This window comes from Oenanthe melanoleuca, chromosome 3 (assembly GCF_029582105.1).
Source record: "Oenanthe melanoleuca isolate GR-GAL-2019-014 chromosome 3, OMel1.0, whole genome shotgun sequence".
In the NCBI taxonomy this organism is placed as follows: Eukaryota; Metazoa; Chordata; class Aves; order Passeriformes; family Muscicapidae; genus Oenanthe; species Oenanthe melanoleuca.
Window position 1 is genome coordinate 76,961,384 of NC_079336.1, and position 27,002 is coordinate 76,988,385.

The 27,002-nt window shown below is 37.6% G+C and overlaps 1 protein-coding gene across 2 annotated transcripts in view; it reads right to left on the minus strand.

Annotated features, from left to right (window-relative positions):
- Positions 1-10,153: 10,153 nt before the first annotated feature.
- Positions 10,154-27,002, minus strand: part of CNST (consortin, connexin sorting protein) — a 46,516-nt gene continuing 29,667 nt past the window's right edge. For both annotated transcript variants that reach the window (XM_056486765.1, XM_056486766.1), the window contains 3 exons: positions 21,204-22,069; positions 13,732-13,867; positions 10,154-12,108 (listed from right to left, as the gene is read on the minus strand). In XM_056486765.1, the coding sequence (XP_056342740.1) occupies positions 11,903-12,108; positions 13,732-13,867; positions 21,204-22,069 (1,208 nt within the window). In that variant the 3' untranslated portion in view covers positions 10,154-11,902. The remainder of the gene's footprint in view (positions 12,109-13,731; positions 13,868-21,203; positions 22,070-27,002) is intronic.

The following is a 27,002-nucleotide window of genomic DNA, read 5'->3' on the forward strand; positions in this document are numbered from 1 at the left end:
ATGGTTGTTGTGAGCATATAAAAATCTGGCTTTGCTCTGGCTAGAGATGATGTTGCAAGACTATCAAACGGCATTTTCAATTTCACTGTGATTTTGTTTTGGAAGAAAATAGCCTAACACTCAGAAGTGTTCTGATTTTGATTGAGCTGAATATTTTAAAGCAGTGCAGCTCTGCTGCTGCTTCTCTAAGAGTATTGTTTATTAAGATTGTAAAGCCAATGCCTCAAATCCCAGAAATAAGACTGCTTGAACTTTGTGATTTGGGCTTTTGGTACCTATGTGTTATGATGTTGTCTTTAATTACATTAGCATATCCTGTTGTTTCAAGGATTCCTGCTCATGTATTCACTGGGAAGCTGCTCAGTATTCTTTTTGCCTTCCTTACCCAATGAGTGGTTTCAGGTCTTAGTTAAAATGCCTCCTCCACATCAGGTTCTGCTTATGGAACTATTCACTTGAAGTGATGGATTAGCACTAATTTAACTACAGTGTTTGAAGGCTTTCTTGTAAATATTGAGGTATTTAAATATTTAAATATTGAGGCCTTAAAAAGAGAGAAGACTCAATCTCTGCCAACAATTTTGCATAATTTGAGAGAAGGCTGCTCAACACATTAAATAGTGCAAGCTGGACCAAGTACAGAGACCATGCATGGGTCATGTGCTGGTTTGAAGAAAACTTGAAATTCAAAGGTAGTTACAATTGAAATTTATAGTACACCTAAATGAAATTGCTCTTCCAAAGAAGGAAATCTCAGAAGGAAGCAAATATCTTATGATAATATGCATTGCTGGTGACATGCCCAGCATAGTGTATCAGTAATTTACTTTAAGAAAGCAGTGCTCCTCACAGTAATGGAAGCAGCAGCAGGAGTCTGAATTTTTCTTTTTGTAGAATGAGGTATTTGAGGTCAAGAGACAATGAGAAACAAGAAATAGCCTGCAGAAAGGACAATACAGTTACATCCCTTGCTCCTCTGTCTCTCTCCAATTTTAATAGATTGGCAGCAATGAGTATTTCATCACAGGAAAATCCCATTTATACGACCTATTTTCATCTAATTACATGACCTACCCTTTCCCTCCCCCTGCTAAAGGTTTTTTTGCCATTTACTCAAACATGGCCTGGAAATCATGAGGTGCTGAGAAGCAGCACCTCAGTGAGAAGTGCTGAGATAAGTACCTCAGCTTACAAAGATCTGACAATGAATTTTAATAGAGGCTGATAGGATTATTCATCTAACATCCATTTCTGCTTTTCTTGTGTGACATAGGCATAGACAGCATTAAATGGTGGCTTCTCTGTATTCAGTACCCCCAGCACCACCTGAAAAGAATAGGATGTGCATGGGTCTGAAAAATGGATCCACATAAATGTAACAATAGCACCAAAGAATGGGTGCTACCTGCTGTGACCATAATATTTTTCTATTTCAGTAAGAGATTATGATACCATTACTCTTCTCTGCCACCAGCTGGGTACATATTTGGAAGAAAATGGGTGAAACCTCTACCTTCTGCACAAAAACCTACAAGAAACTGACTTACAAAAAGGGAAAAAAACCTCACAGAACTAACAAGATGCCTGAATTTCTCTGCAGTCAAGGGCAGTTTCCACAGCTAATACCTGTGACAGAAGGGTGCTTCTGGAGGCAGCTGCAGTAGAGAATTTCTAGGTTGTGTTTGAACTGGAAGGTGTAACTTAATTTGGCTCATTTCTTCCTTTATATCAGCCTCCCACATAATTTTCAAGATTTCCAGTGAATAGCTTATGATGGGCAATTTCTCAGTGAACTTGAGTATCTAAATCACTAAATCCCAACTAATCCTGTCACTACAGTGAGTCACACGTAGCAAAAAGCTTAATTGGTATAAATGTGAAAAGGATGGGGGACAGACTTCCACATTCCCTTTCAAAGCTTTTAGTACCGACACTTTAAAAAACAACCTGGCTGTATTTTCCACAGTTTATTTCTGCCAACCCCCTCTCTCCTTCCCCCACCCTTTGCAGGGACCACCAGCAACATTAAGCCCATTAACAGCTCTGTTCCTGTGCAGGTGGTATACAGTGGGAAGGATCAACAAGTCTGCATTGCAGATACCAGAAATGAAATCCATCAAGTAACTGGCTTTACCCCTCACTCCCACAAGGAAATGCAGGCAGGCAGAAGCAGTATTTATTTCTACACTGATTTTAAAACAGCTGTAAAATCCCACAGTATAGTCATTATGATGGTAAAGTAACTCAGAAAAAAACCCCTAAAACTGAATGCAATTTATTCACCTGATAGCACAGTACAAAAGGTGACAGAAATATTAAGGAGTATCTCCCTATTTTTCCATACTTCTTTCCTACAGCCTCTCTGAAACTTTCATATTCACAGAAAACTAAAAAAAGAAAGTGAATAACAAGAAAGGTTTTCTTCTCTTTTCTCAGATGCAGGGTTCATTGCAATTACTTGTGACAATGCAGGGTAACCATTTCAGTCAAAGCGTGACTAGCAAGTTGCTGATATTGCTTAAAACGTTTTACTTCTGAAATTACCATGACTCCACTCACTCTAAGGATCATTAGAATGAGCACTGCCACAGGGAGCTGCAGAGAATTGTCCCTGTTACATGTGCAGTGTACTGAAACACGGGAGAATTCAGTGATGTGCTTAAGACCATGCAGGAAATTTGTGGATGACCAGATAATTGAGGTAAACTCTCCCAAGTTCCCAGGTTTGTGTTCTTACACTTCATCAACTCTTCCTCCCAACTACTTCAAATTGTGTCACAGAACAGCATTTTAAGGCACAGCCATTTCTTTCTCTGGCCATATTTAAAAAAAAAAAAAATTACTGAGCCAATTAGTTAATAAGGATTTTGTCCAGATGCAAGTGTGAAGATTTGAGGGAAAAAAAATTAAAAAGAATATAAAGATTAGGCAACAACAAAAAACCTGGAAAGAATGTGGTTTTCCATTTAACAGTGCAGTTCAGCACAACAGCCAGAAAAAAAATTAAACTTGCCCTGCCTCTGATCTAGTGTGACCTGTTAAGCCATATTTAAATTTGTGATTGTGATGGTGTTATGTGACGTAAGTGCCACAGAGTGTGGCCTTTTCACCTTAAGAAACTTCTCAATATTTGAATGATACTGAAATAATGAGGCAGTCTCAGCAGCACTGCTTCCCCTCAAAACTTTCTACAAGTCTTTTCAGGCTTTCCACAATGCTTTTGTTCAGGGATCCCAAAGTCTTCAATCCCTCATATCTATTTAATATCTATTTAATGATAGTATGATATAATTCTATTTAATGAATATCACAAGGTTAGTACCACAGGGCACACTGTGCAGTCTTGTCCATGCTGGACTGTAGCAAAACAATTTCAGGCTCAGTCCTAAAGGACACTGCTTGATTTCCTGGGAGCAGAACATTTGATTTGCAGTTCTGGGGTTTCCTTACTGAAAGTGCAGGTGTCTTTAAAGACTACTCTTGGCTGTTCTGTTCAGCTTTGAGAGACCTGGTCATCTCTGTGCTGAAAGAGGCAAAGGAAAGAATACTCCCTCCCTGCCTGCTCTGTACTGGGAAATTTTAGCCGTGCAAGATCCCAGCACAAATTCCAACAAAGTGCCAGACTGAGCTGGCAGTGTGGGTGGGCTATGCAAGGCTTGCTACACATTGCAAAATTCAGCTAATTCACTGAAAATACTGTTTCATCTTCCTACTGCATGACTTGATAGGTGATGGCTCCTTTTAATGGGGCTGTTTTATAATACATGAGTCACTTATTGCTAATGGCCATCTACTTTGCCTTTGTAGGTAAATCATGGGCTATTACCCAGTGAATTGACTCAGAAAAGTAATGCCCTATTTATAGAAAAATACAGTACACACCAAAAAACCCCTCAAAAATATTGCTTAATGTTCTTTGCCTTCAACCAAGGGAAAGCTTTCAGTAACACAAAAATTGACACGAAAATAGGATTATAAAAGTCATTTTTAGGGATGCCAAGAACATTTGAAATGATTTTCATCTTTCACATTTGCAGACAGTGATGACAACATCCACTCCATGGTCAAAACATTTCTGTGCCTCACAAGGACTTCATTTCTGCCGGGAGGCAGAATCTGGTGACTGTGGCTTCTTTCCACATTGTTCTGTTTCCTCCCTCTTGGCAGAGCAATAGGTATTGTATGAAGCCCAGCAGAGCTGTGAGATCGTGCCTTGATTAGGATTCTCAGCAGGGCCCCTTCTGCTGAGAACTGTTATTTTCCTGATACTTAGGAGAGCTTGAGGAGTAAGGGTTAGATGGTGAAACACAAAGTAACTGCAGACAGCCAGAGCCTCATTTTCTGATGATAGAAATTGCCATTATACTTTGTGCTCCCACAAGTTTGTGGTCTGTTGATATAATTTGTTTTCATACATGTAAATAGCAACCAGATACCATGGCTATGATGATATCAAGCACTAAAAATAAATTAAAAGGGCATTTGCATGTCCTGCATACTAGAAAGGAAATTCATCCCATGAATAAAACTGATTCCTTAAGATCACCACAAAATTTATTAGAATATAAAAGTATCTTCAAAGAAAGTCTTCAAAGCTGTGTGAAGTCAAAGAGACTATGAACAAAAGGGTACTCATTTATCTTCCCTAATCTGTGTTGTCCTAATGGAAACTGGAAACAGACAAAAGATCATAAAATAGGATTTATAAGCTCTGATCTTGCTCTTCTTTCTTCCTGCTACATGACCTTCTACAAACCATTTGCTCCTAAGGAGTTGTACAAAGAATTTAACAATATTTTAATCCTTAGTCCCTTTTCCTCCCTGATGTCATTAAACTATTGTGTGTCTTTTTTCTGATTCTGTAAAATCTAATAAAAAACCCCCCGTCACTGATTGATATCTTTATCAGAAATATTTTTTATTCTTTCCAGTAAAAAATTACCATAGTTGATCTAAGGTCTTTGCTACACTATTTCTGCAGCCCTTTTGCCCATAAGACACTTCATCTTTACCTTTGTGTAACACTGAGAAGTTGTTCCCCTTTATTTATTAATTTCTACATAAATCTTCAGATCTTTGAAAAGTCACTAGAAATCACAGAATATTTTTTTCTTTTTAACTCTTTTCAAACATAATATTTTCTATTATTTATGGTGGATCTTTTGAAGCAACCTTGCTGGTTTTTATGATGGTAGATACTGACATTTTGTCTTGCTGAAATTGACTGTATGGATCTTAGTGATTCAAATGTTCCACTCCCTTTTTTTTTCTGTAAGTCCCTTCCATAGTGCACTGAATCCAGCTGGCTCAGAAAAAAGTAGTGTGAAAATATTCTTGCTACTCTAATAGCCTCAGAGACTATCTATCAATTTCATTAGAAATTCTGGCAGAAAAGCTGTACAAGCATGAAGATTCTCAGCCACCATCATGTGGCAAGATGCACCTTTGCTCTGGCAAAAAGCATTAATTCCTATTTCTGGAAAAGAAGCAGAGAAATTTGCTTAATGCTGTATTTCTCTAATAAAAAAAAAGAAAACTAATTAATGGTTCCTAGATGAAAGTTAAAAAAATAAGAAAAAAAACCTCTATTTTTTAGGTGTAAGGTTTACATGGAAGGAACATCTCACATCTCAGGTTGTTCAACTCCTAGTGCAGGCAAGCTTTCACCACTTCTGATGTAACCACTACCCTCTCAGGAGAGCAGAGAGAATCCTGGCCAGCTTAAGGGGTGCACTGTTGGATGCACAGCATGGGCTCTGCTTCCGTGCATTGCAAACAGCAACTGTGCAATCTGGACGTGTTGTGGCAAAACCAGTCAAGTTTTCTCATTGCACTTGGCACATGGTGCTTTCTGAAAAACATTTAGCTCTCACCCTGAAAGTTGTTTTTGGTAACAGCTTTAAAGTTGATCAGTCTATGAAAGCACAATAGTAGGACTTCAACTACTTTTCAGTGCCAGGCAATGAAATGGGACACGATCATTAACTGGCACTTGACAGAAATGTTACTGGAAACTTCCCAGCAGCCTAACAAATGAGTGCTACATCAGGGGCCCAACTTGGCTAAAAGATGACACTTTGCTAGACAGTTCCTTGGCAAAAAGCAGAGGGAGAGAGCTTATGGATCTGATGTCATGTGAAGATGGATTCAAGCTTGTTTTCAACAAGAGCAACTTAACAATTTTAGATTAATGGAGGACTTTGGTCTAGTATTGGACATATGCTAGAAATTTTGGGTGTGCTTCAGTGCTGTCTCAATATTTTCTACTTTAGGCTGTTTGCATATTAAGAAAAAAATCAGGATGAACCCAAGTGCACGATTTTGGCTGAAATTCACTGGTATCAATTCAGTAACAGCTGTCACAGAGCAACTGTAAAACAGCATGTATCTACTCCCCACCATCATTTTCTTCAAGAGATGACCACAATATTTGGACATTACTGAAATCAGTAAAGCCTAGGCTCATGTTACGACAACAGGAATTACCACAATATTCAATTCAAAGTAATGCAAATCACAAATGATATAAAGAAGCTTCAAACCACCAAATTCTGAATTTTCATTTTTAAAAAAGGACTTTATAGTTAAATATTTTAGGCTTCCTTGCATAGCCATTTTAGAGAAAAATATTTCAAGTATTTCATTAAGACACATAGGTGCCAGCATGCAGTCCTTTAAACACCAACATTTTAAGAGTAGTACAAGAATCACTAAGTTCTGCAATCACTGCTATACACTGGTGAGCCAGTGAAAGCCATCACAAGTTTTTACTGCAAGAGTAGTTGTAATGCTACTTTGGTTTTGCCTGTGGCCTCACTGCTGATTTCTAAATCTTACTATTGAATTTCAGAGCATAAGGTGGAAGAGGAAAGGGATGCAGGATCCCTATTTTAATAGAAGAATTCTGGATCCCTGTCAGGAAAGAAGAGACTGTGGACAAGAAAATGAGAAGAATCAGAAGGACAGTGGTAGCAAACCCTGCATAGCCTGGAGAAGAGATGATTTCTCTGAGGAGGATACTAAGAAGCACCCCTGCAGCAGTGAGTATTGGGAGGATGAAAGACAGCAAATTGAATGAGAGATTACAGGGGATAAGGAAAAGCCCTGAGGACAGCCAGGCAGAGGAATATTCCCAGGGAGGATGTGCAGTCTTTATCCTTGGAGGGTTTCAAATCCCGACTGGATAAAGCCCTGAGCAATTGACCTTGCATAGAGCAGAAGGTTGGACTAGAGACTTTCTGAGGTCCCTTCCTCACTCAATTCCCTTATGGTCCTGTAAATGATAGAACATGTGCTATTTCATACTGGGAAAGAAGTGGTGAAGTGGAAAGGAGACAGAAGGAATAGAAATGGGTGGAAAAGTGTTGCAAAATGTAGCACTGATATACTCCCTGTTCAGATCAGAGGCTAAGAGGTTGGATTGACTTGCAACTGTTTTGTGTTTTTATTTATTTAATTGAGTTCAGAGAGCAGAATGTTTTGTGACCACTATCCAGGTCACCCACCAATTACTAGCAATTCTGAAACTATCTGTCAATTTGCTTTCACAATGATTTAGTAAAGCAACATTTTAGTACTTGGAACCCACCTGTCTGGTGGCACCAGGCTATGTGAGAAAGCTGTGTTTTTGTTTAACTATTGAAACAAAGACAAATCACCCAGGAAAAACTACACCAAAAACCACAACAAACCTTACACATTTTATCCTCACTTTCCATTCTGGTTTGGGATTGATCATGAAATTCTTATTGGAGATACTGTTCATTTACTTGAATTTCACAGAAAATCTCAGTCTTTTCAGACGTTTAGAAATCACATCATGTATTTTCTTTGGGACAGTTTTTATTTTTTTTTTTTTGCTACAGTATGTAAATTACAAGCTTGAGTGACTTTCAAAGACAGTTATTTACTCCTTTTGCTAAAGGAAGCTTAAGATAAATTTGTTACAAATAACTTTGATTCCTTTCAGATGTTCTTGGTTTTACATTACAGTACAAAGTCGGCAAACACGTTTCCTTAGGAGGGTAACATCCCTTTAGGTTATGAGTGGATCAGTACCCAGGCACACAAGAATCTGGACTTCCAATGTACTCTGTCTACTTGATGCTTCAAACTTGCCCTTTACTACCAAGAACCCCAAATGAGAGTTTCCCTTTTTGTTACAATAATTCCCACTCCTTGTCACTATGCATTTTCCAGGTATGAGAGCCAAGATAATGGGAAAAAAAATTAAAACACAGCCTGTCTAGATCACAAACTTCTGCTGGCATATCTGGGCTGTGGAATGTCTGCTTCCTTACACTGCCTTGAGAAGAAGCCTGTAGCATAGTGTGGCTGCACTACAGCACAGTGCCTTTCTTGGTCTAGTCTAGGCTGTTTGGGGTGAGGGTGGTTCTTATGTGGTCAGATTTTTTGTCAGCATAATGCTGATTCTACATTAAAAGCCTTGCTGGATTTTTCTTTAATACGAGAATCTCTTTGAAATAATTATGCTCAAAGAATAAACAGGAAGGTGGGGATTTCTAGCAGAGTGCTGTAGGTGATTAAGTAGCACAACTTCTCTGAAGGTATACTAGCAGCCTGAAATCCAGTCATATTTTATGAAAAGTTTTTTAAACTACTGTCAAACATGGAACCATTTCCTGAATTTTTCTACCAATTACAAATGTTTTCCACTCAGCCCAGTATGGCTCCCTATTGCCAAGCAGAACAGCCATAAAGACAGTGGCAGGGAAGGAAACAGAATACATAAAAAGTTACACACAAAAGGCTTTAAAATGCACCAAGAATGTGTGTGAAGGGGAAGCCTTTTTCCACTGTTTTCTTCCTCCTGAAACAATCTTAGCTGTTGCTTGGTATTATTTTACCTCAAACACTCAGATGAGCAATAACTGTTCAAATCCACTATCTCTTTTTGCTTTGATTTACCTGTCTGTAAGATCCTAACCCCTCAGGTCACCCAGCTGGAAGCAATATACAGAACACATAGAAGGCCAACATCAGGCCTTACCTGCACTCTTTGGAGCTCCAGCACAAAGCAAATTTTGTTCTGTTGATAGCTGCAAGCTTGATAATGTACTACAGACCATGCACTGATAGAATTGTCACATGAAGCAACAATCTGCTTTTCATAAAGGAATGCCAACAGAAATTGGATCCAGATTTGAGCCCTTGGTTGCAACTGAGGAGCTGGACAGCCTGTGCACATGTGCCCCTTCTGCCCCCTCAAATCCTGGGAGCCTTTGCAGGGGTGGTACCTTGGCTTGGCCTGGGAGGGTGAAGAGATGCTCCAATCACAGGTGTAGGTATCTGAGTTACTGAGTTACATTTCTGGCTGCTCACTGTTCAGTGGGTACGTGCTGGTGAAGCGCTGCCCAACCTCCTGGTGATCTTGCAGGCAGTTCTGCTGACACCTGTGAGTCTTTGTACCAGGAATACAACACAAAGAGAACATACCAGGATTTGGACCACTGATTTGAAACTGAAATACTCATTAAAAATTGCTCTGACTTTAAATAGCTTTATAGTTTTAAATAAAATAATTGTTTTAAAATAGTTTTAATTAAATGAACCTAGAAGTTGTGGATCTTTGATATCCATGTCTGATATACTTTTGAATAAATAGATCTATAAATACCTCTTGATCTTTTTGGTGATGAAGTGCAAAAAGTTCAACATATTTTGTTTTAAGCTGAAATGAACAGTTGTCTCTTTAGGAATAAACTTAATATCCAGACACACTCAATTCAAAGTTACAGAAACCCAAAATATATTCTAACTACACAGTCACTATAAATATATACTTTAACTGAAAGCATGCTTCTTAATTACTCTGTGAGTAAATTGCCAAAAAAAAAAAAAAAAGCTTCTCTTTAAAAGAAAAACTAAATAAACAAACCCAGAATTCAAATAATAAACTGAACCAGCCAGTAACACTTTAAAATACAAAAGTGTCTTTCCCTTTCTCCTTTAGAGTAGCCCAGCATTATGATACTCTTGAGGACAACAAACAAACAATGAACCTTCAAACTACCATTCTCAAATTTCATTCTAAAGGCAAAAGTTTTCATTAATTTGGGCATTTGAAATTTACTAGTTTAGTATAAAGCTGCACATGAGGCTCCCTAGTGTATAAATAAACTAAGCCTCCACATTGAAAACCAAAAGAGAAATCATACATGCAGTTTATTCTAGAAAAAACATGATTTTAACTTTCACTTTAAAAACCCGTTAAGTGTAACAGTGCATTAGGAACAATCAAGCTCACTAGAGGGACAATTTGCTTGCAAATGTCAGAAAGCATGATCTTTAATGTTATAATTCTGAGCAGTATCTCAAAGATTTCACTTCATAGCATTTTACAAAATAATATCCTAAACCTGAACACACTGCATCATACAAGGTTAGTAAGCAGAAAATCACAGAGTGGAGTGAAGTGGACCCCTCAAAAATGTTGTTTCCTGAGGTGTAAAGGAATCATTTCACACTCACACCATCAGCAGGGCTGGACCATTGTGCTCTGTGCAAGAACAGCTGCCACATCTTGACCAGAGTATGGCCCAAAGGCCTGTGTATCTAATTCTCACCTTCACTGTCCTGTCAGTGTTTCTCACCACGATACAGGGAGAGCTGAGCACCAAGTGATAGAAATACCCATTGAAAATTACTCTTTGTACTGATCTAAATTTGTTTGTAAAGCTGATAGAACAGATTTTACAATACAGGTCTCAGAACCACAGGGCAAATAAATGCAAATGTGCTTTATCAGCTGGAAGAAGTGCCCTGGAATACTGTCAGGCTGTGGATCTGCAGTGAACCTTTTACATAACTTTCACTCACTGACAGAGGCTGCAGCCACATAGTTCCCTGATCCTGTGCACTCATTTGGGGTGAATCAGACACGAGCCCTAATTCCAATAAATATTCATAGACAAAGGCAAGGATCATTATTCCCCATTTAAGGAGGAGAAACTGAGGCACAAAGTGATTACTCCAAGTCAGTGACATAACTGGAGAAAAACCCAGTTAGCCCCACACCTGCTACCAGGTGCTTTAAAATGGGCCAAAGCCACTTGATTATTTAATGTGAATAATTTACTAAACATCTTTTGTTTCTGTGTTTAGTGAGATCAGTGATTTCTTTTTTAACCTTCCATTTCTAAAACAACCCACATGATACTGTGAGTAAAGGTCCAAGAAATTTAGTGAAATCTGCCAGCAGATTTATCCCATTCATGATATTCACTGCAAGCTATAAGATACAGGGTCTGCCTGGTAATCACCAAATGAGGGCTCCACGAATGCCACCCCACTCTTCTCACTCCACCCAAATAATTACATGGCTCACCAGGAGAAATAAAATGGATAAAAACATTAAGACTTAGGGAAAAAAAAAAAAAAAAAAAAAAAAAAAAAAAAAAAAAAAAAAAAAAAAAAAAAAAAAAAAAAAAAGTTTCCATAAAACAGAGACTTATTGCATGATAGCTGGAGGCAACACCTTTGCACAAACAGCTGTAAATTAAAGCTGTCCTTTTACTAAGCTTCCAGAGATTGCTTACACAATGTGTGGCAATGGGAGAGAATACAGAAGACAGTTAATTTTCTTCCTTCTTCTTCACTTGCTCATGTGGATGAAAAGCTACTTGTCTACTCTTAAAAGGATGAAGATAGTAACTTTTTATGCTCCCATACCACGCTGCTACAGTTGTGAACAGATGTGAACATTTTGCCACCTGATTGCTAAACTAAAATTTTCTTGATTTCTAAATAGATGTGAAAGTATATCATCAAATACACATCACCTGCAGGTGGCAAGTGTTAGAGAACTTGAAATCACAATTTTGTTCTACTCTCTCCAGTGACCACTGGTGAGCTCTCAACATGCTGTGTCCACTCCTTTCAGCTATGAGAAGGCTATCCAGTGTTTGAGTTCTTCCACACGCTGCAGTATCTGTGTATAATAGAAATCCATGTTGGCTGCAAATTCAGTACACACAGGGGATTCCATGTCACCAAAGGTGCAGTACAGTGCAGTTCCTCCAATGCTAAGGAAAACAGTTGCTATGCACAGCAGGATCAGCAAAATACAGGAGCCACCAGACACTTCATCTGTAAGTAAAAGCAGAAAAGGTGAAAAAAGATGCTACACAAAGCAACAGAAATGCATGTGAGAAAACCTGAGATAGGTTTTTATCATGGGCCAGGAGATAAGCACACTTAATAATGCTCACCATACCAAAGCCACCACAATACATACAAGGAATTTTATGTTTCTCAGTCTTTTCAGAAACCTAAATAATTATACTGCTTCATTTCTGCAGCCTGTGTACCTGTCCTTGCTGAGATCACTTGTGGAGTCATTTCATGCAGAAGCAAAATACACTTACCTGTGAGAATGGCCACAACCAAAGCTGTTCTTCATGGAATAGTTGAAATGAAACAAAGGCTTTGAAATGAAACCAAATGGAAACATTCTTGCTTCATTTGTAATGACACTGACTGCACTACAATGAACTGCTAGTGATAACTCTCACATTTTGACTATAGACACAAAACCTTCAGTGTAGGCTAATGTGAAGGGTTATTTTACATCCCAGTTATTCTCTGCATGATTGTTTATTCCAGAGTAGGAGCAATGCAGAGGCTGCAGAGGTGCTGCTACATCCTCACAACCTCACTTGTCCTTGCTAATTTGTATGCATGAACAACATCTGCATCTTCTGTCAGACTGATGTGGCCCTAAGAAAATTTCTATTCTCTCTTTACTCTACACCAGAGAGAAGAAATGGGGTAAAAAGAAACATTCAAGTGAATATTTTGGTGTGTGCTTGAAATCAAATTTAAAGTAATAATTACAATATAAAACAACTTTCCTTTTGGACCAGTAAATCCTTGGGGAAAAATAATAGAAAAAACTCTAATTGGAATTTTAAATAAAACATTAATACTTTTAAAATAATTTCAAGAAAAAGATGGGATAGGGTCTCTTTTTTGGCCGTGAATGATTGAGACATGCTAACACACTTTTAAGAATTAATTTATACCACTTAGTGGCTGGCATACACAGTAGATAGCACTTTCTATATCACTGGCAATCAGAAGTATTTTTCTTAATACCTCATCAATTTGAATAATAGAGACTCTAAACCCAAAAAAAAAAAAGGCATAACAGAATAACATACTGTGTTTCTCATAAGGCTATTTAGCCCATCAAAAAGACAGTAAGGTGTAAAACCAGATTTAATGACAGCTAGCAAATATGTATGGTGTTAAATCATAATACAAGCTTAAAATCTGACACCATCTAATCCCATGGTCTAGAAAGGGTTGGAAGTGTACCCATGGACAAAGCACAACAGACTTGTTTCTTTTGCATCCCTCTTTCTACACTGTAAATGGACTTAGGAAGAAAGCCTACAACTCTAAGCAATGAACATTAATGAAAGGACATCAATTTTCTGTCACTTGCAAATTGTTCAGCCAGAGGAAAAAAGCAGTGACTCCATTCTCAACCAAGCTTTAAAACAGAAGTGTGCTCATTGTATCCTTCTGTAGCCTTGTTACCTAAACCTGGTATGGATTAACAATCTTTGATCAATCACCTTTACGTACTAAGTTTTAAAAAACCAAGAGAGTATGTTCAATAAATGCCTGCTCTGCTGTTGTGAACAAAAAGATTGACAATATTTCCACCCCAAGAGCACAACCCATGAATTAATAGCTTTAAACTACCTTGATCCAACGTGTCTTCCATTTCTTGGAATCTCACTCTTCTCTTTGTTTGCCTTTGCTGGACTTGAGCAATTGCTTTTCCATCCCTGTCATCTCTCTTCTTTAGTATAGACACCAATCCTTCCACTGGGGTAATCTATCATGAAAGTCAGCAGTGGCACAAGAGATGTTAAAGAGAGCTCATGCTTTGATTTCTCACAATGACTCAGGGAGGAAACAAGCTAAACAGTTAATAAATAGTTTCCAGTCTACTTTTCTTAAACAATGCAGCATTTGTGAAATCTCCTTCTTGAAAACATCAAGTCCTGAACAGACAGGACAGCTGCAGTAGCATTCTGCTGCTTGCTGACACTGCTTGCCCTTGATTACTGAAAAAGTTAAATACACACACGTTTTCTGCTTGGATGGTACTTTGTGTTCCTTTGTAAGCTCACACGGGCAGGGGCAGTGGTGAGGCGGATTTGTGTCAAAATCACTGTCAACAGAGGGCAATAAGAAGTCAATGACACACTGCTGCTGCCACTCCAAAGATATAATCCTGCAGAGACCATCAAATACTTATTGTGGGATTAATTTTCCAGCACTGCAATTGGCTCCCCAGGGGGGACAAGCAGCTACAGCAGGGCTACGAAAGCAAAGAGAGGGAACACCAGGGAAAAAGAAAGCTTCAGTCCTCTGGATAGATTCCAGCTCCACATTGTAAAGAGCTCTCTGGATACAGCAGGAACTCAAAAGTCCTTCCCTACAGACTGGTCACCCAAACAGCTTGCACAAACAGCAATATGGTCAACAAATCAATAAACCACAACTTCTCTTTTTGCTAAAGCACTGGGATTAGTTACAAGAATATATGCTAAGCAATACTGGGCTGGCTGAGCAGTCTGTAACTTCCTAGTTATTAATGAAATGAAAGTAGGTGAAGTATCAGGAGAAAAATGCTTTCCTAAGCAAGTAGTTCCTGGTGTGCTAGAAATAAACAGAAATTAAAGTAGAAAGTATGTTTAAAATTGCCCTTTTTTTACCTTGTGAGCATCCTTACCTCAAAAAAACAGTCATAATTAATTCTTCCTAGATCTTAGTAGGACTTTAAAAAACTTAATTCTGTAGATTAGCAGTAACATTTGTTAAATTGAAAAGTAATATGTATACATTTGTGCTGCAGATAAAACATCACATTTACAACTGAATTTGCAACTCATCTATTAGACAACCCCAAAGGTCTCCAATTTTCACAAAACCTCAAAAAACTCCAACTTTCCAAGTTACACTGTAGTTGCAGACAACGGACTGCTTAAGCCTATCAATAACATAAGTCAGAAGTGCAACATAAATAATTGTTTGCATTGCATTTCCAAGAGCTGTAGAGAAACAGAAAACAAACAACTTGATAACTTATGTCCTTAAGCTTGCCTCATGTCAGAGCTTATGTAACTCATCGATGTGTGCTGTAGTCAGAGGGAGGGTGCAGTGCACACAGCGAGACACAGGCACAATCCAACAGGCACTGGAGCAGCTTTGGCTCTGCCACATTTCACTGACAAATGTGGCAACTGCACTTGCAGGTCTCTGGTCTGGCAGTATTTTATAGCCCTCAAATGGACAAATAACTTTACCCAGAACAATTCAGAGGATAAAACTCATCTCTGCCACACTTTTCATACTCACTTTGCCTTTTGTTTATCTGCTCAAGAGCTTGAACATATTATGTAATGAAACAATGCAAGGAAGTACTTGGAAAGTAGTGAAAGTGTGGAGGCAGAGGAAATAAATTGTTTAAGTTAACATGCAGAGGACCAGCAGTTGGCACAAATGATCCAGAAATAAGTCTGCAAGTGTCTCATTACAACAAATGAGTGCACTGAGGTGTAGCTTCTGGTAATGTTAAATTAGCCTTGCAAAACTGCCACAAAAATTTAACAGGCCAGCAGAAAAATCTACACTTATGTTTCTTTGTTGAGACAAGGAAGGGGGATTATATAGGAGTGCTTTAATTTGACTTATTTATTTGTAAGGGTGGAGATGAAATGATATCCTTTAGTAGAGTAGATTATTTTAAGCTTCTGCTTACAGCATTGCTTTCATAAAGAGGATCAATGGCTCCTCCCACACCACCCACACAGCAGGCTGCCTGTTGCCTGGCATGATTATTCCCAAGTGGCTTGGACAAGGTGGGAATGTCACCCAGAGATGGCAGGGCATTCCTACCAGTCTGCCCTAAGGTTAGAAATGGTGGTCTGTTCTGCAAGTCACATTGCAACCTGAGCCACTTCATTCTGTCTGTTGCTCTTGGAAGTTTCTGAATGACTGTGTCACAAACTCACTTCTTCTCCAAGCTTAAAACCAGAGGGCTATCCTTGACAGGATTATGTGGAAATGTGTTTCAGTAATTACAGTTATATAAAAGGCTTTCTGGAGGAAAGTCTTGCTACAATGAGGTTCATTTACTTTCCCTGTCAGCCTACATGGCTACATTTCAGGATTTACTTTAAATGTATAAAGAACTAATTTGACACAGCACAGGTTTCTCTATTTTGAACATCTTCTTTTGCATAAAAGAGGGAGCAAGTGCTTTTGATTTTGCAATAAAAATCAGTGTGACTAATATTACTTCCCTATCCCAACAAAAGCCATAAACTGTATTTTGAAAAATGGCTCTTTTACATGATATGTAATTCATATCTAGAATAGAATCATAGAATATGTTGAGTTGGAAGTGACACACAAGGATCATTGATTTCAGCTCCTGTCCCTGCACAGGACACCCCAAGAGTCACCATGTGCCTCAGAGCACTGTCCAAGAGTTTCTTGAGCTCTGTCAGGCTGGTGCTGTGACCCCCTTCCCTGGGGAGCTGTTCCAGTGCCCAGCCACCCTCTGGGTGATGAACCTTTCCCTAATACCCAACCTAAACCTCTCCTGACTCAGCTCCATGGCATGACTATACTTCATCTGCCTTTGAATTTTATGAGTTATGCACTTAAGTTTTTTTGTATTTGTCTGCAATATACAAAGTGATTATATTAGATCCATCTCCCACTAATTAAACATCCAAGGAGAAGGATTTAGCTGCCACACAAGATGAAGTTTTACATCCCACTCTTTAGGAGGCAGGAGGAATTTAAAAAGGCAGAATATATTATTTAAAGTGGAAGTTAACAAGGGAGCTTTGGTTAATACAGTTGACCACAAGTCAAATAGAGGCTTGACTTGAACCACAGGCAGAAAAATACAGGCTTGCACCAAATTGCCCTGCAAACAGCTCTTACATGAAAGAGTTGTATAAAGGACCCTATTGAAATGTCAGATATTTTCTTAATTCTAAGCTGGACAATTAAAAAAATATGGTCTTGGAACATCTATGTAACTGAGCTTACTCAGCTTTGCTGGCCTTCACAAAATCTTTCAGCTGGAGCTTTTATAGACACTGTACAGGAATTGAAAGTGGCATGCAGGTCTGTGGTGGCATTTTCACTGGCAAACAAAAACGAAAGCAGCAATGACTTTGAAACTCTGTTAAAAAAAACTTTTCTCTTTCCCCCACCATTAATAGAAAGTGAATTTGCTTCAATCAGAAGTTTCACACTTTTCAGGTAAATTTTAATAAGGCTGCAAAATTAGAAGAAATAAACTCTAATTATAAACTACCTGTCTCTGAAACAGCATTTGGTAATAAAATATCAAAAAGCTTCTTACATTGTGCTTATTTTCAACAAATATGATGTGTATATACTGTATTTATAAACATACCAGACAAAACTATGAAAATAAAGCCTTGCAATTTAAGTTCCTAGAGAAAACATTGAAATTGACAATTAGAATTAGTAGTAGCATATAGACAGAAATAAAAACCCCAAAATGGAGGCAGTACAAATTGGGAACTAGGAAAAAAAGCTCAATGTGAAGGAGTTTGGTCTGAATGCAGAAAACTAGTCAAGAAGGTTTGCCTATTCTTCTGTGGGCTGTAGTCCTTATTCAGTTGCTTAGCAGAGGACTGTAATTTTATTACAAGCAATACCAGATTTTTTTAAAGCAGTAGTCCCTGAAATGACAAAACCCAAGACTGCCCTGTGTTACAATAAAAGCAGCAGACAAACCCCTTTGCTAATAAAATACATTAGATAAGTGAGTAATTTGAGTTTGAAAAAGAGCTAACTCGGCAGACTCAGTATTCACACCACAGCTATAGACAGAAACTATTTTTCCTGCTGATACATTTGCCATGCAAGTACCTGAGCTCCTTTATACAGCAACAAATACCTCAGATACCCTGTAAGCACTTCACATGGACGTGTAGCTCTTACAAACTCAGAGCTACAGGACCCAAGCCATATAAGAGAACAGAGGATCCAAAACATTGGCTCCAAACCTAGTGGAGACTTCATTTCTTGGTATACAAACTGCCATTCAAAAGCTTTATGTTTCAGTAGACAGTCTCACTATCTTTGCTTTCTAAGAAGAATTTCCCAATTATAATTTTCTAATAAGGAAAAAATTTAAGATTTTACTCACTTCCCTTAATATCTCACATAAAAAGTTTATACTATCACCTTTTATTTTATATAGCAAAATGCAACTTCAGTGAGGTTACAATTTGTTTTGCTGCTTGTGTGTCATTTCATTCTCATAAAAATGACAGCAAAGATATTTAAGAAGAGCTATATATTTCTAGTATTTGTTGTTGCCAGCTTCTGACTGTTCTTCAAAGCTCTTTGTTAGCTGTACAAATCTTGTTTCTATAAAATGACTGTGTGGTTTTCCATCATTTGCATGTTGTTGTACATGGTTTGTACTAGTGAAAAAATATCCATTGTAATACCTGTACAATACAAAAACTACTATTTCAGTTTTGTAACTACTGAAATCCAGAGTCAGAATTTGGTGAATTTCCACTCTTGTAATTAGTTACCGTAAATGATAAATTAAAAGGAAGTGACAAAGTATCTAAATTAGAAAACTGCATGAGATGATTCTTGGATCTCAAGATGGAGCCAAGCAAGACTTCCTAACTGTAAATACATACACAAGTATTTACCTTTCCCCATTTTCAACAAATTATTATCACATGACAATTGAGGAACGTTAATGAAATTTTATCTTACCATATGGGTTTTGTCCCCAGATTATTTCAAAATCATCTTTACTTCCACCTTCCATTCTAATTTGTTTGTGGCAGTTCTGTAAGCACTTACTTCATGACAACTTTTATCAGTCAAATTGATTATTTTTGCTTTTTTGCTGCCATATTGGTACATTTTGTGTGATTCATTTCATTTCACTCATGTGGCTACCAATGGATTTCCTAGATACCCTATTAATAACCAGTGTATGAAAATACTGTTATCCTCTTTGGTTGCCATAGCCTGGACAATGCAATTTCAAAGCCTTCAAGAGGACAAGAAAGGAAGAAGTGTTACAGCTGGGTACAAAGATGTCTGTCTGCTTGTCAGAACTTCAGTGCAATCTTATTTTAGCACTAAAACAGAATCAATGAACACAAGTTAACAATGCTGCTTTCTCAGGGGTGCCAAACTCTTTCAAATGTATCTTCCAAGAAAGCTGTGGGTGCTCACCACTTCTGAAAAACAGCCCCTAGGCTACTGATGGGTGGTAAGATTAACTGGAACAACATCCTATAAGTATATAATGAAACAATACAATATGGTGTGCTGTCCTTAACTCACCCTCTGGCACCTAGAAACCTCAAGTATTGCAAAACAACCCCAGATACTGCACATTACAGATTTTAATTGCTACTGACTTCCATTTAAGCCCCCTGCTTCACACAAAACTCAGGCCTCTTGCTAAGAATGATTCAAGTGGACTCTCACTAATGCAGCCAACATGATGCCTTATATGGCCAGAAAAAGTACTATGGGAAAACTCAGGGTACTTTTTGCTCTGCAGAGACTCAACTCTGCCATCAGAGTACTGGCAGTCCCAGCAGCAGGAGAGCAAACTGGAATTGAAATCAGATGCCCTGTAAAGCATCATCACTGGGCACAGGGACAATCAATACAAGCATATTTTTTCTAACAGTATCAATATGCTGCTTCCTATCCCATCCTCTGAAACACAAATGGCACAAACAGAGCTACTTAAAAATAGATGCTACTGAAGATTAATTTAGGCTTCATCTATGTGAAACAGAACAGTACGTCTCTGCTAAAATGCAGAACTTTCAGTGGGCTCAAAAGAAATTTAATGCTGAGGGATGATACTTAAATTACTCTTTTGTTATACATGTATATGGGCTTAGCACAGACTGTCAACAAAATGCTCTTTTTCAAAACCACCCTCTGAGTGAACTCAAGCCAATGGACTTAGTTAAAAATCTGGGATACATGTATTAACATGTATGTGTGTTTCCACATCTCCATTCCAGTCCTGGTATGTGGCACACTGCCTGAGAGCCCACAATAAGACAAGAGCATGATCTTGGAAAGGTTGTAAGAAACTGTTAAGGTGGGGAGAGAAACAAAAATGCTCTCTTTTCAGTTCTGGAGACTTTACCAAACATATAATAACATCAGCACTGATCTCCACTATTTAGTTCCCTGCTTGGCCACTGTCCTTGAGCAGTTGTGGGGGCTCTTGGTCTCTGTGCATTAGCTTCATCTATAGAGAAGTACTGTAACTTTATTGCCAAGGGGATAGTCTATTGTTAAAGATCTTAAAAACAGAGACGAACTAAGAAGATACCTTTATACAAGTCTTCCCCTCCAGCATCTGAAATAACATCATTTCACAATGCACTCATTTTTTCATTTAAAAAAAAAAAGCTCTTAAGGTCCCATGGATGCAAATGTAGCAAAACCAGAAGACAAATAAAGTAAAGATGTCGTCATTACACTGTCCAAAAAAGTCCCAAAGCAATAATTCTTCTCTATTTTCAGAAGAGCAATTTAGCTTATGAAGCACTCACCCTTCTTACAGGCCTATCAGCAGTGCTTAAGGAAGGTGGATTCAGGGTTAGAAGCTCTTTTTTAGCTTGAGTTGAACAAATCTGCCTAAACTTGACAAAATTAGAAGCCCATTCATTCATATACAGAATTTACATATACAGTTCTCACCTCTATGGAATAAGCACAAAAAAGCAAACTTTTTTCTATGCATAGAAATGAATGATGGTACATCATAGGCATTATGTAGATTTCTGACACAAAATTAGATTAACAGGATTGTGAGCACATCTCTTAATAGACTGTTAGAATTAAAAAAAAAAATTAAAACCCTCCCAGGTATCATATATAAGATCAATCTTATTTTTGAAACACAGTGCACTGCTGATCAAGAAGGAGACAGAGAGGCAAAATGAAACTTTTTTCTGAGTAACTCATAAAATTAAATAGGTATAGATTTCATATTTGAAAAAATGATACATAAATGAATATTTAACACATTTTGAAGTTGGCAATATCTAAAATATTTTGATGGAGATAAACATGAAAGATTTTATAGGATTCATAATATTTACCTCAGTAATTTCTATCCTTCTTGTAAGTTCATCAAGAGAAGAAAAGCTGTCATCTAGTGATAAAGCTTCCAGGGAGTTGTAAGATGCTCGTTCAGATGAAATATCTGGAAGAGTGTCAAAGTCCTCTTGGTTTGCTAAGTTTGCAGATTCTTCAGTGTCTATTATGTTACCATTCAAATATCTCAGAAATAAATCTTCTTGCTCATTATTGACTTTCTCCTGTCCTGCTGCTCTCTGTATTTCCTTGGACACCTGTGAATGGGCAGTACTGTCATGTTCAGACACTTTATTACACCCAGAGCATTCATCTGATGCAGTTCTGTCCCATGAAGACTGTTCATCATCATCATCAGGCTGTATCTCTTGCTGCTTCAAATCACTGTTTCCAAGCTGGCCACAAGCAACTTTTGAAGACCCAGCAGCATGTTTTGATCTGAGCAGATTTCTATCAGCTGGCACATCTTCATCAGAAGGAACCAAATCAGTAGGCATATAATCAGCATCTGTTGAAGCCAAAGCATCTACCATTGGCTCAAGAGGGAGCTTTGCTCCAGGCTCCCCAGCCCCTTCTATTTTTGCTGCATCCTTGGAGAGCTGTCTTTCCCTCGGCTGCAGACTGTTATCTTTACTGGCATCCCCAGATGATAAACAGCCCGAGGAAGGCCTGCCCACTGTCCCTGTGGACTGGGTGTGTGGCTCCAGTGTTGATCCAGCACTGCAGTGCTGCTCCTCCATGTGGTCCTTTCCTGCAGCTACCCGAAGCCTTGCTGCCTCTGCCTGTCTCTCAGTTTTGTTTTCACCTGGGCAAACAGCGCTCAGCTGTTTATCTTCTTTCTTTGGTCCAGCGCCAGCACAAGTTTCAGTACCTAAGTGCAGTAGGAAAAACAGTTCCAGAGTTTTTAAATGATTCAAAGCATCAGCCCAGGGGGGAAAGAGTATACTGTGATTTGATAACATTGTAACCTAATGCTTCAAAATGCTCTCCCATAAAGGGCAAGCATTTTATGCTCTGGTCAGGATAACTTTTGTTAGCAGCCTCTGACCCCTGAATTGGGGAAAAAAATAGTATTTGCACACATTCTTGCAGGTGAAGCACATGATTTAGTGTCCTTCTGAAAAAAGCTACTCCCAATATGTAAGCAGATATCTTTCTGAACAGTCACTTTTCTTCTAATGGATATTTTAGGTGAGTCATCTCACAGAGGCCTGGAGTTCAAGAAAATGAACTTAATTACAGAAAACTGTATCTTGATGCCAGTGTATCTATCACCTAGGGAGATATATGCATTTTCTTTAAAGAAGCTGAAATCATATTAATTTAATAAATTTTAAATTTGTAATCATTAGCTCCTTTGGTTAACATTAAATTAAATAGAAATTACATTTCCCATAAATGGACAGCATAAAAAGATGCTGCTTTTTGGATCAGTAAATTAATTTACATATTAAAAATACAATTTGATGCAATTTATTTCTGTCTTCATATTTTCAATACATATAAAAATTATTTTTTCTTATCTGAAATTTCAGAGACACAAGAAGTTCTACACAGTTTGTGAATTCACCTGCTGTTGGCATGATCTGTTGATGAAGGAGTAGATGGTTAGCCCAAGTTGTCTATGAAATTATTAGATATTTATCATTACAAGAAAGCCAAAACTCTGTTTTTAGGCTTAAAAAGAGAGAAAGGGGCTGTCAAGAATTAAAATAAAAGTAAGCTAGCCATGACAGAAAATGCCTTTTATTCCACACTTTTTAAAAACTAAGTTAAGAGTATGTTATAATAGGACTACTGTTGCAGTAATAGTAATAACCTCAATCAACAAATTAATAACTTTAGAAAACACTTATTTGTATTTTTGGCACAGTAAAGAGCAGAAAGGTCTTATGAACAGATTAATAAAGATATCAAAAAATGCCCTTCTTAACTAACTGAGTTCTCTATGCCATTTTTATTCTTTCTCACCTGTTAAAACCTCTCTTAAAATGTGAGCCATTCCCTGAACTTGTTACACAAAATAGTCACATTCATTAAAGTAAATGTTCGCATTAATTCATTGTACTAAATTTTATTAAATTCCAAACTATCCCCCTTTTAATGGACAATGAAATGAAAGGTAGCACAGAAAAGACAGACTTGAAAATTGAAAAAGATAATATCCAAGGAAATCAAAATGTGGAAGAAGTATCAGAATGACATTAACAGAAAGAAAGAGTACAAGGAACCTAACTTCTGGAAAACACCGACAGAATAGGTGTGAGACAGAGACTTTTTAAAAATTAGACATAGATGAGTAGATAGCTCAAGGGATTTGTAATGAGATACTGAGCCCTTCACATACAGGTCATGAGTTCAAACACAGCCTGGATTATTGGTACAAGATTTTATTACCATCTGTCAATTTTTCCTAGTGGATACATCCACATCACAACAGGCATCTTTGTTGGCAGCCTCAACTGCAACAAAGATTAAATGGAATCGGAAATTAAATCAGATTCTTTACTGTGAAAGGTGTCCCTTGAGCTCAGGGCACTGTTCCTAAGAAGGTAATAAATGATCCTAGCACTGTTATCTAACCACAGATGTACAAGAACTGGGATGCAATGATCATTCACATCAGGTTTTCAGCAGTGTTCAATATTTATGACTACTTTAGGGAACCCTTGCCCACTACAGACTGAAGGCAAGTTAAGACAAATACTTGAAGACTTAATTAGAAAAGATGCCTTTGCTACACTAAGTTAACTGAAGACACCTACCTAGGGCACTAATTCTTACCTGACTGACAGAAGTACAACCAAGTGTCTACTGAAAATTTTTTAGCAACAAAAGCACTTGTGGTAATTTAAAAAATGGTTTCTTTTCCCCCTAACAGAGTTGCATTAGAATGCACACTTGGTTTGCTCATCACAGAAACCTGCAGGCACCACTTGATCCTGTTAATCCAAGACAGCCTAGCAGACAGAGTATTCATCTACAGTAATCTACCAATGGAGAATTCACACTTCTCCATCCTTGTCCTTCTTCCCAATTAAAAACAAATCCCATAGAAACTAAATGAAAATAGGGTGTAAAGAATTCCTCCCCATCCTGGAAATGAGTCTAAACTATATGTACACGCTGCAAACTTAAGCTAAGAGCTTTGTTAAATTCAGTATTTCATTAGGAAGGTTTTCATGAAACACATTAATTTATCTTTAGTTAACACTAAGGCTATTAGGTTTCTGCTTTCAGTCAGAAACTGAAGAAATTCATGGGTAAAGGATGTACCAAATCTCATCTTTTAATATACACACACAGTATTAAGGACCAAATTCTCTCTGTTGGTAAATTCAGAGTGAAAATCTGCCAGAAAGTAAAATGTAATAGAACAGACCATTCACAACCCTTGCTCAGAAGGGCAGAAAACTAATTAGGTGGTGTCCCAGGAATCTTCACTGGATGACTTCTTATAAAGCTGTTTGTTGGTCTCTGTAGCCCCAGGAGAGAAGAATGTGAATTCTTAGGATCAACTGCCTACAGAGGCTCAAACTGTATTTCCATATACCTGAGCAGATCAACTGAATAATTTTTGCTTCAGATTACCAGGGAAGTTTGATTTTACTTCAAAGATGCTACTATAGTGCAGTGCAACTTTCCCTACAATTGTAATATAGATATTGCTACAATGCATTTTATGTATTCTTACTGGTAACTGCTACATAAATTCTTATTAAATATGAATCCATATGAAGGCCAGGTCTCAAAACACTTGAGAGTTTCCTTTTCCTGTCTTACTGTAAGTCAGACTTCCACTACAAGCAGCTAAATGAGTTAAGTAGTTCTTCCTGTGGTTTGGCGGATACATGTATAAGAAAAGTATAACTTTACATGTTTACTTCTCATCTTTAATTTTTTTTTTTTTTTTTTTTTTTTTTTTTTTTTTTTTTTTTTTTTTTTTTTTTTGTTGTTGGTAGAGAAAAAAAACTAACCTAAAAAGCAGAAGTCTAGCATTCTAAGTTTTCAGTGATCAGGCCCATGTGTTTAGGCTACTGCTGAAAAGGTTAAATATTAGGAACTGTATGTTTATTATAATATAGAATTCTGCTAGGGTTAGGCAAAATCAAGAACCAGCCCCAAATAGTAATATTGCTTCTAGTCCTGAGGTGGACTAGAATTACCTGAATGCTATTTCAGATTATGAATCACCTTTGTCAAATTTCTGTACTGGTTCATACTGATGCCTTCCCTACCCAAATCCTTCTAACTGCAACAAAACCCATTCATCCCCATGCTACTGATGCACTGACACTGAAGGGCAGCAGAAGCTAATGACCACATGCTGCCTGAACAGCTGCTCACATTTGTCAGGGAGAGAATTCACTGCTTCCTCAAAACACACTCATCTTGGGAAAAGCATCTTTAGCAAATCTCAACCATTTAAATTCGAGTTAGGGTGGAAATATTCCTATCTTTGTATTGAAAGTACTTAGCACTGCTAAAAAATTCTCAGCAGAACTGCTTTTTATTGGATGACACAGCTTTAATAATTTACCAACATTTCACAGGAACCCAAAGATTTTGATGATATTTTGACAAGATTTACATTAAGAGAAAGGCATGAAAAGATCCATTTGCACCATTAATTCCTTCCACATTAAGTCAAGATGTTATACTAGAGTATTCCAACATTGTAACAAAATGCTCCTGAATTCAGAACGTTCAAATGTTCAGAAATTCTGCTCTCCAGAGAGCTTTAGTTCCCACTTGGAATAAAATCAGAGGAAAACTCTAACTGTCTCTTTTTTTTCCATGGGAATTTCCAACCAGCCAAAAATAAAAAGCATTGTGTTCTTTTGATCTGCTTTCTGAGCTGTAGAACATGTTTGTTTCATGTTTTTAATGCTTTATGTTTAGTTAGGTTACAAGAATAAAAGTGGGGGAAAGGCAGTAGAGGGGTCATGGTAAAAGAGCAAGGAGGATCCACACATAGAGAACTGTGACTCTGTATCTTCATTAATTTCTGATTCTCCTGAATATGCTGGCTGATACACATTTGTAGGATAGTTTAGGTTCAAAGGGATCTCCTAGGATCACTTAGGCCAGTTCTCATCTTCTGAGGAATTCTAGCTGGTTTTGAGGAAAGGTGCTGAGCTTAAGCCAATTTTGGCAACCAGAATATGGCAAAATACCAGAAACTTTTTGCTCAGAGAGAGGAGAGATAAAGCACAGACTGGTTGTCTACCAATATTCTTTCCCACTCTGTCCCCATTTTAACAACTCATTAATTTGTAAATGCTTCATAAGAACCCAAAGATTCTGACAAATTACTCAAACAAAATGGCCACTGCCCCAAGGCAGAAAAAGGAAAATGAGGCTGACATAAAAGTATATATTGAAAACAATTAAATGAATGTTCTCTTCCAGACCCCCCCAAAGGCTTCATAATCTTCTGTGTTGCTTCAGAAAAATGCATCTCAAAATCAGTACACTGCATGTAACTTAAAACTAACTATACTCCATTGCCACAATTCAGAATGTCTGTTGACTACCTAGTATATATTTGTATATATACAAATTATGCATTTTATCTTTAGTTTTATACAATTTTGTAGCTTAAATAAGCTACTATAAATGCATGCACATTTAAGACTTTTTTTATGGAGGCTATAATTACTTTATAATTATGAATATCAGTTACTAACTAAAATTGCATTATTTATCCATTGTGCTGAGAAAAAAAATTATCCATTGTGCATCTGTAATGATACAACAAATGCTGTAGCTTCAAATGAAATAGCTTCCTTGTATTTATAGGA